This window comes from Gekko japonicus, unplaced genomic scaffold (assembly GCF_001447785.1).
Source record: "Gekko japonicus isolate JY-2015 unplaced genomic scaffold, Gekko_japonicus_V1.1 scaffold4636, whole genome shotgun sequence".
NCBI lineage: Eukaryota > Metazoa > Chordata > Lepidosauria > Squamata > Gekkonidae > Gekko > Gekko japonicus.
The window spans coordinates 59709-75626 of record NW_015175512.1 but is presented as its reverse complement, the minus strand read 5'-3'; the positions used below and the strand labels follow the sequence as shown (position 1 = coordinate 75626).

General features: G+C 48.2%; 1 protein-coding gene across 1 annotated transcript in view; it reads right to left on the bottom strand.

Moving 5' to 3' along the window:
* Positions 1 to 558: 558 nt before the first annotated feature.
* Positions 559 to 15918, bottom strand: part of LOC107122875 (neuronal acetylcholine receptor subunit alpha-4) — a gene marked incomplete at its 3' end in the record, with an annotated part of 72742 nt that continues 57382 nt past the window's right edge. Inside the window, exon 4 of the mRNA XM_015426015.1 lies at positions 559 to 1945. Coding sequence (XP_015281501.1) covers positions 559 to 1945 — 1387 coding nt within the window. The remainder of the gene's footprint in view (positions 1946 to 15918) is intronic.

Below are 15918 nucleotides of genomic sequence, written 5' to 3'. Positions count from 1 at the left end.
AGGGCCTGCAAGACAGAGCTCTTCCACCAGGTCCTCAATTAGGAGCCACCCCCGATAGAGAACCCTGTTCCCTGAAGCCACCAGTACAGTCTGTGCCAGCTGCACAAAGGGCAGATCTATGGAGTGACCACTAGGATGGAATACTGAAGGTCGACCGCCATCATTTAATAACCTATTAGTGTCATTAATGTTAGCACCTTTTAATGTTGGAATGTTTTATATGGTTTTAGGACTTTAAGTTGCTTATTTGTGTGTTTTTTATTCTTTTATGTAAGCCGCCCTAAGCCGGCCTCGGCTGGGAGGGCGCGGTATAAATCTGACAATAAATAAATACAAAAATAAAATATTACGGTTTTAATTGTGATGGTTGCATTATAACTCTGAGGTTGTTGGCATTTTTGGTGTTCACTGCTAAGGCGGAGAGCTAGTTGGCATTTTTGGTGTTCATTGCTAAGGCGGAGAGCTCATGCGATAAAGCTTATGACTGACCGATTGTGCCACTTTGGCTTTTGACTTGCACCGAACGCACCAAAGATGAAACGAATCATTCGTACTTACTGAAAAATCGGCGTCTTCTGCTCTCAGGTGATCTGCAATGTAGTGGACGCCCTCCACTGCTAACTTCAAGGCAGGGGACATCAGCAAAAGCTGCTGATCCTTTGGACCGAGACTCTTGCTCCCGTGCCCTGAGGTGCTGGCAGACTCGGGTTTTTTGCACTTGCATTTGCAGTGAGTGGGTTTGATTTTGGCCTGGTCCTCGTTGAGATGGCACCGCTGAGATGCTGGGGACCCACTGGACTGCCCGTTGGTCTGGGATGACTCCTCTTGCAAGTAGCAGTATTGGATACTCCTGGAACGGCAACGGATGGATCCCTCCTCTGCTTTCCCCGGGCTACTGTACATCTGCTGGACGCTGAGGGACCTGCCTTTGGAGATTGAGCTGGACTGGGAGTCTTCCAGCGGGTGGCAGGGAGGTTGTAGTGACGTACAGCTAGCCCGGATCTGCTCCGTGCGCAATATGGAATATTGACCCGACGGTGACTTGCACACGGCCTGTGTCTTGGCTGGTTCATCGAGGTGGGCACAAAAAGAGGACGTGGGAGACTGCTCGTTGCTCTGGGGGCTGTTTGAAGACGAGGTAGTGAAGTTGGGCTCCACTTCCGTCTCGGACCAAAAGCGGGGCGAGTTGGCCGTCATTTTGTGCATGGACTCGATGAGCTTCTTGCAGCTCTCCTTCACCGTCGAGGGGCGCTTCATGAAGAGGAGGCGTGGGACAATGTCCAGGAAGACCTTCCTCACCCAGTCAGGCATCGTGTGGGTCCGAGGGGAACGGTGGTGGACGTTGAGGACAAAGACGGTGATGATGATGGACAGGGTGACAAAGATCATGGTGAAAAGCAAGTACTCCCCAATCAAGGGGATGACCAGGGAGGTAGAAGGGATAATCTCCGTGATCAGGAGAAGGAATACAGTTAATGAGAGCAAGACCGAGATGCAGAGAGTGATTTTCTCCCCACACTCCGAAGGCAAATAGAAGACTAAGACTGTCAAGCAGGAGATCAGAAGACAAGGAATGATCAAGTTGATGGTATAGAAGAGCGGGAGGCGCCTGATGATAAAGGAATAGGTGATGTCTGGGTAGATCTCTGAGCAACACTCGTACTTCTTGATGTTGTAGTTGCCCACAGCATTGATGATCACCCACTCCCCGCTCTCCCAGTAGTCCAGCTGGTCCACGTGGCGGTGCATGCTCTCCAGGTCGATCTTGGCCTTGTCATAGGTCCACGAGCCAAACTTCATGGTGCAGTTTTGCTGGTCGAAGGGGAAGAAGGTGACGTCGATGCTGCAGGAGCTTTTGTAGATGGCGGGGGGCATCCACTTGATCCGGCCATCGTAGAAGAGGTGGGCTTTGGTGAGGTGGGTGACGGCAAAATCCCCATCTGCACTGCGGAAAGGGGAGTAAAGCACAAAAGAGGTGATCAGGGTGAGGCCTTCTGGGAAGTCTATTCATGAGTGAGAGGCTGAACAAATGGTGGGAATGTGTAGCAAAATGAGAGCTACAGTGAAGGTTTGCTTAACACGGGTAAGTTTTTGGTGTGACTCCTCGATATCTGCAACTGCAAGGCTGATAAATGTATTCTGCACTCCTAAAATACCCAGAGGTCCAGCATTCTAACAGCCACACTAGTTTTTTCCCCTTACTTCTGTCTACCCAGCTGCTCCCAGGTCTCTTCATGATAGCACTATTACCCCTTTCCTTAGCAGAAACAATGTTGGATGGCTGCATTATGCAAAGAGACCTGAGAGGAGAGGTAGGATCAGAATGTTTATTTTTATTGATTTATTTAATTATATTTCCGTCCCGCCCTCCACCGCAAACAGGCTCAGGGCAGTTCACAACCAAGATTCAACAAGCCCTGACCTGGATAGCCCAGGCAAGCCCCACCTCATCAGATCTCAGAAGTTAAGCAGGGTCAGCTCTGGCAAGGACTTGGATGGGAGACCTCTAAGGAATACCAGGGTCAGGAGACAGGGGGCAGGCTTTATTCAGCCACCTCTCTGAATATCCTCCATGCCCCTAGTAGGGGTCAGTCACCAGAGGTCGCCATGACTCCCAAGTGCACACACACAGTCAGTCACCAGAGGTCATATGCTAATGAGTTATGCTAATGAGTTCCCCTAGCTCTTTTTCTACGAAATGACCCCTGCTTCCAGGTTCACACACACAGTCAGTCACCAGAGGTCGCCATCACTTCTAGGTGCAGACACAGTCAGTCACCAGAGATCGCCATGACTTCTAGGTGCAGACACAGTCAGTCACCAGAGGTTGCCTTGACTTCCAGTTGCGCACACACGTGTGTGCACATGCACATATGAAAAATACAAAACCCCCAAAGATTTAACAAAATCAAGCATTTTAAAACGATTAACAATAATCCAATTTAAAACTCCAGTCAAATAACCACAGGATGGTATTTATTTAGTAATGGATGTCTCCATCAAAAAAGGCACTGGATTTCTCCCCTGCTCAGGGGAAAGAAAGGCCACTCCTCTAGACATTTTCTACAACAAAGTTCAAAGTTGTTGCAGATTTTCTGGGTTGTCTGGCCGTGGTCTTGGCTTTGTAGGACCTGACGTTTCGCCAGTAGGTGTGACTGGCATCCCCCGTAAACACAGAAAGATGGAGTCACACCTCTGCGGATGTCCGTCACAGCTACCGGCGAAACGTCAGGTCCTACAATGCCAAGACCACGGCCACACAACCTGGAAAATCTACAACAGCTACAGCTCTCTGGTCCTGAAAGCCTTCGGCAACATAAAGTTCAAGTTCAAAGCCTTCCTGTTCCACCAGCTATTACCTTTCCTTCCCCCAGATTTTTCAGATAGTATCTCTCCCATTAATTCAGAAGCTGCACAGATAGACGGATAGATTGTCACAGAGGGTTTGGCACATTGTCATAGAAAAGACTTTTACGCTTTCTGTCATGGTTAAGGCACGGAGACAGGCCAGGAGCAAGGGACCGACAGATGGGGCTAAATAAATGTGCTGGTGGAGTCCCTAGAGAGACCACAGGCTGAGAAGTGGGTCTCCGTCCTGTCGGAAGAGTGTGGCTATGAACGCCAGCAGCAGGATGAGGCTGCTGATTCATGCCACTACGGCGCATGGTGAGGGAGTGCACCTGAAGCTGTGAGCCCACGGGGAATGGAGAAGAGGAGATTGGTTTTATACGCCGCCCTTCACTAACTGAAGGAGTCTCAGAGCAGCTTACCATCTCCTTTCCCTTCCCCTCCCCAGAACAGACACCCTGTGAGGGAGGTGGGGCTGAGAGAGCTCACCCGAGAACTTCCCTTGAGACAGGACAAAAGACAGACTATATAAATACAGGTTAAAGGGTACAAAATGTATCCAAATGCAAGAACCAAATGTGTCTTGACTAAAAAGCCTTCCTTGGTGGTGAGATACAAGCTGAGCACTCCATAAGTTAAACAACAATATATCTCAAACTCGTCATATACAGAATGGACCTAAAGACCAACAATTAGATATAGGGTAGAGTGAGAGCCAGTTTGGTGTACTGGGAGAACAGGGTTTGATTCCTGGATGCTGCTGGATGACCTTGGGCAAGCCATAGTTCTGACAAGAGCTATCCTTGAAAGAGCAGTCCTCGAAAGAGCTCTCTCAGCCCCACCTACCTCCCAGGGTGTCTGTTAGATATAGGGTAGAGTGAGAGCCAGTTTGGTGTCGTGGTTAAGTGCGCGGACTCTAATCTGGGAGAACGGGGTTTGATTCCCCCAGTCCTCCACTTCCAGCTGCTGGATGACCTTGGGCAAGCCATAGTTCTGACAAGAGCTATCCTTGAAAGAGCAGTCCTCGAAAGAGCTCTCTCAGCCCCACCTACCTCCCAGGGTATCTGTTGTGGGGAGGGGAAGGGAAAGGAGTTTGTAAATCGCTCTGAGACTCCGAATGAAGGGCGGGGTATACATCCAATCTCTTCTTCTCTCCTCCTCCTCCTCCTCACACAGAGATGTTCACCTGTGGAGTAAGTGGGAGTCAATGTTCTTAAGATGCAACACAAGCCACTCATCCAAGTGTGTTTTATTTCATACGCCCGTGGATCTGTTTAAGGCCTCGTCTGCAATGTTCGAAATCCACATAGAGTGCTGAGCTACAATGTAAAAAGAATCCGCCCAACTCTTTATGTTCATACGGATGGGACTGAGAAGAGAAATCGTGGAAGACCAAGCAGGGAATCTTTCAGCCCTGCAACGAGCCATTCTAATGGGATAACCACGTCTGGTGGGATGTGGTGGTTCCACTAGGACCTGGGAGGCCCACATTTGAATCCCCACTCTGACATGAAAGTTTGCTGCATGATCTTCAGCCAGTAGGGTTGCCATCCCCCAATGGGGGCAGGGTTTCCCCCTCTTTCGGGGGACCCAATCTGCCACTGGCCAACTGACTGGTGGGGGGAGCTCCACCCTAAAGAGCCCCATGGTGCCCGATGTGCCTGGTGCAATGATGTCACTCGGAGGTGATGTTATCACACCAGGCACATCGGGCAGGGGATGCTCTAGCATTTGGCTAAACATTCTATGGTGACCATAGAGTTTTGGGGCAAATGCTAGAGCGCCCCCTTCACGATGCGCCCGGTGCAATGATGTCACTTCCGGGTGACATCATCGGGGCACATACGTGCGCCGGGAGATCCAAGAACCCAGGCTGGAGCCCCCTGCCAGTAGCCAGGTAAGACCCGATCAGCCAGCCGGATACTCTCGGCATAGCCAACCGCACAGGGTTGTTGTGAGGATAAGACTGAGGAAATTAAAAGGATCTAAGCCATTTTGGGTCCCCGTTGAGAAATTAAGGTGAGGTGTAAAGGAAGTAAAATAAATTTCCACCGGCAAAAATGCCCTCACTAGGAGAATGGATCCAACCCTAAAAGCGTGGTTACGGCAGAAGCTCTCACGGACTAGATCTCCACTTCCATTTTTCCCCCTTAGTGTTTAAGAGTATAAGAGGGAGAAACATGCATAAAATGAGTAAGAACGACATCTGCCCAATGTTAGTAAACACTTTAAACATATTAATGCATTAGAACAGTATTTGTTGACATAAAGAATCTAAAGATATCCTGTAAAATATATCAGGGGAAAGAGGATAGGGGGGGTCTTTTCCTCCCTCTCCCCTAATACTAGAACTTGGGGACGACCAGAGGTCATTTCGGGGGGGATCGCGGGGGATCGCAGTTCCCCCGGGTGAGGTGCGGGGGCGGGGCACACGATGAAGCCCCGCCCCAGGGAGGGTAAGTTGCTTCCTCCCCGCCTCTCCCCACCCCTGCCTGCCTGGGGCCAGGGAGGGCCTTGGCGGGGCTTCCTCGCACTCCCGCCGGCCTTGCAGGTCCACCGCCGGGCCCCTGATGTCAGGAGGTGTGGCATATGCTAATGAGTTATGCTAATGAGTTCCCCTAGCTCTTTTTCTACGAAATGACCCCTGGGGACGACCAAATAAATTGGTGGGCAACTGGTCTGCCACTGGGTGGAGCAGGAACCTGGATTAGATGGACCACTTCTCTGATCCAACAGGTACTTGTGTTTGCTTAGCAAAAACAAACAAAACCAAACAAATTAACCCGTCGTCGTCCCCCGAACTGGATATAGGTGGGCAACAAACACACGGGAAACACAACAAGGTTGAGCAAACGTGGGAAAACACCGAACAAAACACACAATTCTGATATGCTACTCTGAAGTTGAGCAAACTTCAGAGGACGGCGGAAGACCGGAAGGCCTGGCATGATCTGGTCCATGGGGTCGCGAACAGTCGGACTCGACTGTGCGACTGAACAACAACAACACTCTGTCTTCATATATTCGTTTAAATCATATCCTTAAATACACAATCATGACCCTAGTGTGTCTTATTCATTATAGTACATTGATAACAAAAACCTAAAGGACAATATATATCTTGTAGAAACGTCCGCAGCTACAGAGACAAACATACAGACAGGATTCAGTGCCGTAGACTATCTTGCTTTTCTGATGAGACACTGATGAGAGATGCAGCAGCCATCGATGCCAACGTCGTGGGCTGTTTTGCTTTCCGAAATTTTTGCCTGGGAGGCATGTTGCTTTGATGCTTGCTGTATCTCTACGGCATTGAATCCTGCTGTATCGCTATGGCATTGAATTAGCATAACATTTGCATATGCCACACCCCACTCCTCCACATGCAGCTGCTGGTGTGACCTTGGGTCAGTCACAAGTTGTCTCAGAGCTGTTCTCTCAAGGGCAGTTCTCGAGAGAACTCTCTCAGCCCCACCTACCTCACAGGGACTCTGTTGCGGGGAGGGGGAGGGAAAGGAGAAATTAAACTGGAGACTCCTTCGGTTAGTGACGGGCAGGGTATAAATCCAATCCCCTCTCTTCTTCCCCTCTTCCTCCTTATGTCTCCTTCCAGTTTTTGCATCCTATTTTGCTACTGTAATCAAAACGCCAACTGGACTGCCCTTGAGGGGTCCCCCCCCCACGATGTCTCTACATGCATGCACAGATGTTACGATGAACCCGAGTGGTACCTTTTCATAGCGAGGTTTTTTTCTGCAAACCTCAGGGCTCCCCTGGGTGTGCAGAAAACCTAAATGGCAGCTGTTGGACAGATCTGCCTCCGCGCAGAGGCCGGCCCTCGGCTATTCGATTAGAATAATTGCATAAAAGGCACGGAATGCGTTTGCTGATTTTCGGTGATTAACATTTCGCTCAAATCGGGGGAAGGTTTTTTTTTAATTCCATTTTTCTGGAGGGGGGGGAAATCAAGCCCTTCCATATCGGTCCTTCCTTTTTCTCTTAAGTACCCACGTGACCCAGAAGCTGTCCTGTGCCAGGTCAGACCACTAGTCTCTCTATTCAGCCGGGTCCCCTCGGACTGGCAGTCAGGGATGCCAACTTCCAGCAGGGGCCTGGAACTCTCCCGGCATTGTGGCTGGTTTTGAGATTACGGAGACCAGTTCCCCTGGAGGAAATGGCAACTTCGGAGAGCGGCCTCTATGGCATGCCAGTCAAGTTACAACAACAAACAGTACAGCACACGGTACGAAATAGAAAACAACTGTGAGCTGAATTTGCATATATATATGCAAAAGGAGACTTCGACAAAGTGAAATGCATATATAGTCTGGAATGAATCTATTCATATAATCCCTCATAGGAAAATACAGAAGCCAAGAAGAAGAAGAAGAAGAGATTGGATTTATACCCCACCCTTCACTACTCAAAGGAGTCTCAGAGTGGCTTACAATCTCCTTTCCCTTCCCCTTCCCACAACAGACACCCTGTGAGGTAGGTGGGGCTGAGAGAGCTCTGAGAGAACTGTGAAGAAGAAGAAGAAGAAGAAGAAGAAGAAGAAGAAGAAGAAGAAGAAGAAGAAGAGGAGGAGGAGATTGGATGTATACCCTGCCCTTCACTACTCAAAGGAGTCTCAGAGCGGCTTACAAACTCCTTTCCTTTCCCCTCCCCACAACAGACACCCTGTGAGGTAGGTGGGGCTGAGAGAGCTCTGACAGAAACTGCTCTTTTTCAAGAACAGCTCTTATCAGAACTACGGCTTGCCCAAGGTCATCCAGCAGGTGCAAGTGGAGGAGTGGGGAATTAAACCCAGTTCTCCCAGATTAGAGTCCGTGCACTTAACCACTACACCAAACTGGCACCAAACAAGATCCATAATGGGAAAATACAGAGTCCAAAGTATTAAATATACAAGATAAATATCCAACACCTTTCCTAGGTAATTTTCAGTGTTTCAGACTTCTGGTCCTTCCTCAGAAACAAAGAACCGTGGAAGTACAAAATTCAAGAATACTTTTTAACACTATTACTTTTTTAAACAATGTTTCAAAAAGATCGATCCCAATAATACAAAAGAGTCCTATTAAATTGATAACATCCTTATACTATTATCACTGCTGCATAGAGTCTCATGAAACCTTACCGACTATTGAGAGTCTCCTTCCATTTCCTTATGGGATAATGCTATTCTGTTTTTCTGTAAAAGAGAATTCCTCCTTGGAATCTTCTTTAAAAAATTAAGGATATTTTAAGAAGCAGCACAATATATGGACCACAAAACCAACTGCTCAAGTTGCCAACACGGGGTTGGGAAATACCTGGAGATTTAGAGGGTGGAGCCTGGTGAGGGGTGGGGCTTGAGGCGGGGCCTCAGCAGGGTACAGTGCCATGGACTCCGCCCTCCAAAGCAGCCATTTTCTCCAGGGGAGCTGATCTCTGTCATCTGGAAATAGGTTGTAATTTTGGGAGATCTCCAGGTGGCATCTGGAGGCTGGCAACCTCACCTGCTGAGGTTTCCCCTCCAGGGTCCACCCTCAAAACTTCAGGAGTTTCCAAGGCCAGAGGTGACAGTGGTTTCCAGGGTCTCAGGCACAGAAGGGTCTTCTCCAGCTCCCACTACCTCAGCTCCGGTAAATGGCAAAGCCACGGATCGAACATGCAACCTTCTGCTTGCAATGCTGAGTCCTCCCGGTTAGCTATCATCCTCCCCAGGGAAGCTGAGGGAACTTAAGAAAGAGCAAGACTTAGAAGACGAAGAGAAGAAGAAGATATTGGATTTATACCCCGCCCGTCACTACCCGAAGGAGTCTCGGAGCGGCTTACAAACTCCTTCCCCTCCCCACAGCAGACACCCTGTGAGGTCGGTGGGGCCGAGAGATCTTTTCCGAGGACTGCTCTTGAGAGAACACCTCTGAGAGAACTTGGGACTGCATGTGGAGGAGTGGGGAATCCTAACTACTGCACCAAACCGGCTCTCTTAATTTCCCATTTTTTTGTAGTGGAAAACCATGCCTAGCTAGAGCCCATAACTTCACAAGGACACCAGGCAAGTGACAAGGGTTCTAGAACACAAAAGAAGAAGAAGTGATTGGATTTATACCCTGCCCTTCACTACCCAAAGGTGTCTCAGAGCGGCTTACAAACTCCTTCCCCTTCCCCTCCCCACAACAGACACCCTGTGAGGTGGGTGGGGCTGAGAGAGCTTTTCTAAGGACTGCTCTTGAGAGAACACCTCTGAGTAGGGCTTTTTTTGTAGAAAAAGTCCAGCAGGAACTCATTAGCTTAATAGGCCACACCAGCAGCACAAACTCATTAGCATATTAGGCCACACCCCCTGATTGCACCGCTCATTAGCATATTAGGCCGCATTCCCATGTTACCAGAAGTGTGGTCATCCAGCCACACCCACCTTTCGCTTCTTATTCTGTTTACCTTGTTTGTTGTCAAAACCCAGGGCTTTTTTTGTAGCAGGAACTCCTTTGCATGTTAGGCCGCACACCCCTAATGTAGCCAATCCGAATGAGTTCCTGCTGTTGGGTGTGGCCTATTATGCTAATGAGTTCCTGCTGGGTGTGGCCAACTTGGGAGCCAGCCGTTCCTGTGCGTTCCTGCCCAAAAATAGCCCTGCCTCTGAGAGAACTTGGGACTGTATGTGGAGGAGTGGGGAATCAAACCTGGTTCTCCCAGATTAGAGTCTGCGCTCCTAACCGCTGCACCAAACTGGCTCTTAATTTCCCATTTTTTAGTAGTGGAAAACCATGCCTAGCTAGAGCCCATATCTTCACAAGGACACCAGGCAAGTGACAAGGCGGGTTCTAGACCACAAAAATTAAGCCACAAAACATTGGTTAGGGCCACAGAGTCGTCTTGTAATTTTTTTTCCCAGCACTGTGAGGCGACTTTTCCAATTTCTTTTCTTTTCCTGTTGGTGACATGAGAGCACTGTTTAACATGCCCTCCGCATTAGGATTGCCAGCCCCCTCCCCGGCCACCAGTGGGGAATGGGGGCGGGTAGGGTTGCCTGATCCAGGTAGGGAAACTCCTAGTGATTTGCGGTTGGAGCCGGGGGAGGACAGGGACCTCAGTGCCCACCTTCCAGAGCATCCATTTTCTCCAGGAAAACCAGTCTCTGTAGTCTGGAGATGAGCGGTGATGCCAGGCGATCCCCACATCCCGCCTGGAAGCTGCCATCCCTACAAGTCAGCATTGAACATAAGAACATAAGAGAAGCCAATGTTGGATCAGGCCAACGGCCCATCCAGTCCGTCACTCAGTGCCCAAAAATACCAGGTGCCATCAGGAGGTCCAGCAGTGGGGCCAGGACACCAGAGGGCCAGGCGGTTTTGGAGTCCTGATCGAAGAGCTCTCTAGGGAACATGCGGGGAAAGGCGGTCCCTCAGGTAGGCAGGCCTCTGACCATAAAGGGCTTTAAAGGTAAAAACCAGAACCTTGAAGCGAATCCGGAACGCTATGGACAGCCAGTGCAATGCCTTTAGCACAGGCTGGATGTGTTCCCGCATAGTGAGACCCATCAACAGCCTGGCTGCCGCATTTTGCACCAGCTGCAGCTTCTGGATGGACCTCTGTTCCATATGCTTATCTAATTCCCTCTTGAAGCCATCCGTGCTTGTAGCCGCCACCACCTCCTGTGGCAGTGAATTCCACGTGTTTGGGGGAAGAAGTAATCTGCACTGTATCATAAGAGTTTGCTGGGTGACCTTGCTTTTGACCATTTGCTTTCCTCTTCAGTCGGAAAGCTGTCTCTTAGACTGGAGGTTGTTCCCAGTGCCCCAGAGTTCTTTGCCTCTCACAGCTTTAGGCCTCATGAATTTATTCGAAACACTGATTACCTGCCTTTCTTCCCTACAGAGCTCGAGGCAGCTTACGATAGAAATCAAATGGTGGTGGAAAGGGCCGTCAAGTCACAGCCAACTAACAGAGACCCCGCAGGGTTTCAGCACCTTGAATCGGGCCCAGGAGTGGATCATTGGCCCATAAAATCGCTATAGTTTTGGGGACATATGCTCCCAATAGTGGGCCCCAACCGGAAGTCGAGCCGCAGCATTCTGCACTAGCTGCAACGCCTAACAGTCTCCAAGGGCAGCCTTAAATAGAGTACATTGCAGTAGTCCAGTCTAGATGTGACTGAGGCATGGATCACCGTGACTAGATCTGACTGACCCAGGAATGGACGCCGCTGATGCACCATCCAAAGCCAGGCAAAAGCTTTCCGGACCACCCCAGCCACCTGCTTTTCTAAGGTGACCACTGTGTCAAGTATCGTTCCCAAGCTGTGAACCTGGTTTTCCAAGAGAAGTTGACAATTCCTTGCCGCTGCTCCTCTAGGGGTCCCTTCCTTCTTTTATCTTCTCTGCACCGAGGCCTCCCCTACTGAAGGCAAAAGAAATCTTAGCTCCTTGTTGCTGTCAAATTGCATCAGGGTACCGGGGCAATGATGCAAAACGGGGGGGGGGGACCTGTAATGTTTTACACACATGGCCTGTCTCTCTGGTTGAATTCCATCAAAGGAGATGACAGCCGGAAAGAGGTGACTTCTACGTAGATGGGCTTAATAATTCATTTCAAAGCGAAGTCTCATTCCTCCCTTCTCCGCTGGGTCTTTTCTTCCCTGATCATTGCGAATGCGACAGCACTCATCTGCAGAGCCGAAGTTGTTCTTTCCATTATATTTTATCTGTCCCTGCAGAAACTCTACCCCCTCCTAAACAAATACATGAACATTCCTGTTTTACATTTTCAGATGTACCTCTACATAAACCAAGTTCCGTTCAGTCCATTACAACGGGAAGCCTTTTTTTCAATTATTTATTTGTCAGTCTGAAATATTTGCATCTGACGTTTCAATTGCAAGACCCCAAAGCGGCTTATTATGATCGGAAAACTGTCAGTCTGAAATATGTCAACGATCATTTCTTGGAACCGGGGATGCTGGAGATTGAAGTAGGGACCTTCTGTATGCAAAACAAACACTCTACCACTGAACCACAGTGCCTCTCCTAATCATCTATCATAAATCCTTGCTGAACGAAACAAACCAGGAGGATCTAAAGCCAAGACGAGAATGAAAACCACGATCTAAAGCCAAGACGAGAATGAAAACGAGTAGAATGACATGATACGAAACACAACCAAATGCAGTAGAGCCCGGACTCTGGGAGAAACTGGGAATTATTCCCCACGCCTCCACATGCAGCTGCTGGGTGACCTTGGGTCACTCACCGTTCTCTCAGAGCTGTTCTGGAAAGAGCAGTTCATGAAAGAGCTCTCTCAGCCCCATCTACCTCATAGGGTGTCTGTTGTGGGGAGGGGAAGGGAAAGAAGATTGTAAGCCACTCTGAGACTCCAAGTGAAGGGCAAGGTATAAATCCAATCTCTTCTTCTTCTAGGATACACTGGCTTAAAGCAGACCTTGAGACTAGTTTCACATCCCGCTGTTTTCAGCAGGAGCACTTTAAACATATGATTAACCCTCTCATTTAAACCAACAGGGCTTAAAAATGCTTAACTTTGACTGGATTGCGTCCCTAATGTGTACCCATAAAAGTTAATAGCTCTGCCCCAGCATTTTCATGTTAACTGTTTTCTTTCCCTTTCCTCTCTCCCCATTCCTCCCTTAACAAGGTCTCAATTATGTCAGATCCGGCCCTCATAACAAATGAGTTCAACACCCCTAATCTAACACCTCAGGCTAGATTGTTCACTTTTGATGGGAAATGGTCAGGTATCAGGTTTAGCACTCAGAAGGTGAACAGGCAACAGGAATGAGGTAGCTTTGTATAAATATAAACAATAGAAAGTTTGTCGCGGTCTAGTAGCTGTTTGTTATACAGACAGGCCTTTAAAACTGTTGAGAGATGTCTTTTGGCAGTCACTGCTTAAATAAACAAGCACAAGCTTCTTTACCTCAAAAATATCTAAGTTGGTGAAGACAGGAACATTCACACAAGTTTCAGTTTACCTTCTTAACCACATGATAGGGGTCAAAAAAACCCCTTTATTAGAAGCTATTTCCCTCAAGGAAGGGTTACTCATCCCACTTCCCTAATTCAGGATCCTCCTGGACACTTTCCCTCCCTTTCACTGTTCCCACTCCACTCTCAACTGTCATGCTTAACTGCCACTTTTAACTGACATTCTCAGCTGTAGAATTCCATAGGAATCCCCTGTCACTCAAGGTTCTCAGACCCAGTTAAGGCACTGGACACCTGAAAAAATAGCGAAATGTTACAATAAAAATGATAATAAATGTTGGAAGTGTAAAATTAAGGTTGGTACAAGGTGAACAGGCAACAGGAATGAGGTAGCTTTGTATAAATATAAACAATAGAAAGTTTGTCGCGGTCAAGTAGCTGTTTGTTATACAGACAGGGCTTTAAAACTGTTGAGAGATATCTTTTGGCAGTCACTGCTTAAATAAACAAGCACAAGCTTCTTTACCTCAAAAATATCTAAGTTGGTGAAGACAGGAACATTCACACAAGTTTCAGTTTACCTTCTTAACCACATGATAGGGGTCAAAAAAACCCCTTTATTAGAAGCTATTTCCCTCAAGGAAGGGTTACTCATCCCACTTCCCTAATTCAGGATCCTCCTGGACACTTTCCCTCCCTTTCACTGTTCCCACTCCACTCTCAACTGTCATGCTTAACTGCCACTTTTAACTGACATTCTCAGCTGTAGAATTCCATAGGAATCCCCTGTCACTCAAGGTTCTCAGACCCGGTTAAGGCATTAACCATTTACTGTCCATTGACACGCCATGAGGAGGTCAGTTGGGGCTTTTGGCATCTCTACCACCTTTGCCATTTTGACCACGTGCCGAAGGACAATGGGGAGAAGCCCTCCGTCTTGTCTGGACTGAGCATCAGTTTATCGGCACTCAGGCATCCCATTACCTTCTCGGGTAAAGACAGTAAATCAAAGTCACTTCATACGAACTGATCTGCTTGACCAGATTCGGAGATCTTGCCAAAACTTGTGCATGCAAAAACAGGAAGGAATGAAATTGTGAAGAAAACAGCAAGCGGCAGTAACCAGTGGGACCAGTGAGTTGTTTCATTTTTTATGAAAGAGAGAGAGAGTGATGGTTGGCGAGAACTTTGCATAATTGCTTCCTGGTGTCGAGCCACAGAAAGATACAGAAATCCCCAAAGCAGGTCATTGCCTCCCTGGTAGGTTCCCCAGCTGTCTTCTTTTGCTATTAATATATCAGACTGGTACACAGAAGCGAGCATGAAGGGGCCATATTGTCAAACAGATCTCTGATGCACTTGTGAATTTCCACCTGCAGTGGAATAAGTTATTTTCTGCATTTCTAAGTGGCATAGGCACAGACCAAAAAAGAAACAAAGCAAAAGGAGAGGAAGAGAAACAGGCAAATGCCAAACAACCAATCAAATCGCAAGGTCAGGGAAGAAGGCAATCAGTGAGGTGCAATGCTTAGAATATTGGCCTAGGAGTGGGTGTTAACCTGTGTTCTCAGGCCAACCCTGGGCTAGCGAGAGAGATCTTTTATTTTTGCCCTGCAAAGGACTCTGCTCCCAGAGAAGGAAAAGACCAGACACATCTGCAAACTTATGCCTTCTATTTAAACCTGATTTTACTAACATAATCCTTCTTCTCTACAACCAATGTTCAGGGATTCACAAAAAGTTACATTTTGTATAAGGTAAAGGTAAAGGTCCCCTTGCTCGAAAGCCAGTCGAATCCGACTCTAGGGTTGCGGTGCTCATCTCCGTTTCAAACTCCGTTTCATATGTATCTTATAGAGTTTCTTTGTTTGCTTTAGGTAAAGGTAAAGGTTCCCTTGCTCGAAAGCCAGTCGAGTCCGACTCTAGGGTTGTGGTGCTCATCTCCGTTTCCAAGTTGAAGAGCCAGCGCTGTCCGAAGACGTTTCCGTGGTCATGTGGCAGGCATGACTAAACACCAAGGCGCACGGAACACTGTTACCTTCCCACTGAACTGGTACCTATTTATCTACTTGCAATTTCTTGCTTTCGAACTGCTAGGTTGGCAGGAGCTGGAACTAGAGACGGGAACTCACTCCATCATGCGGCACACTCGGGTCTCGAACTGCTGAACTACTGACCTTCCACAGCCTGCAGTTCAGCCAATTCACATATTACTATGTCCTCCCATCTCAAATGTCTGTCTTAGGTTTCCTTTGCTCGAAAGCCAGTCGAATCCGACTCTAGGGTTGTGGTGCTCATCTCTGTTTCCAAGCCAAAGAGCCAGCGCTGTCTGAAGATGTTTCTGTAGTCATGTGGCCGGCGTGACTAAACGCCGAGACACACAGTACCTATTTATCTACTTGCAGTTTCTTGCTTTCGAATTGCTAGGTTGGCAGGAGCTGGAACCAGAGACGGGAGCTCACTCCGTCATGCAGCACTCGGGTCTCGAACTGCTGAACTACTGACCTTCCAGCCTGCAGTTCAGCTTCTTAACCACTTGAGCCACCGCAGCTCCCTATCAGTTAAAACGATCCAGGCATGTGGCTCTTTAAATACGCTGAGCTAGAATCGCCACCAAACATTTGGCCACCTGTACAGGAAC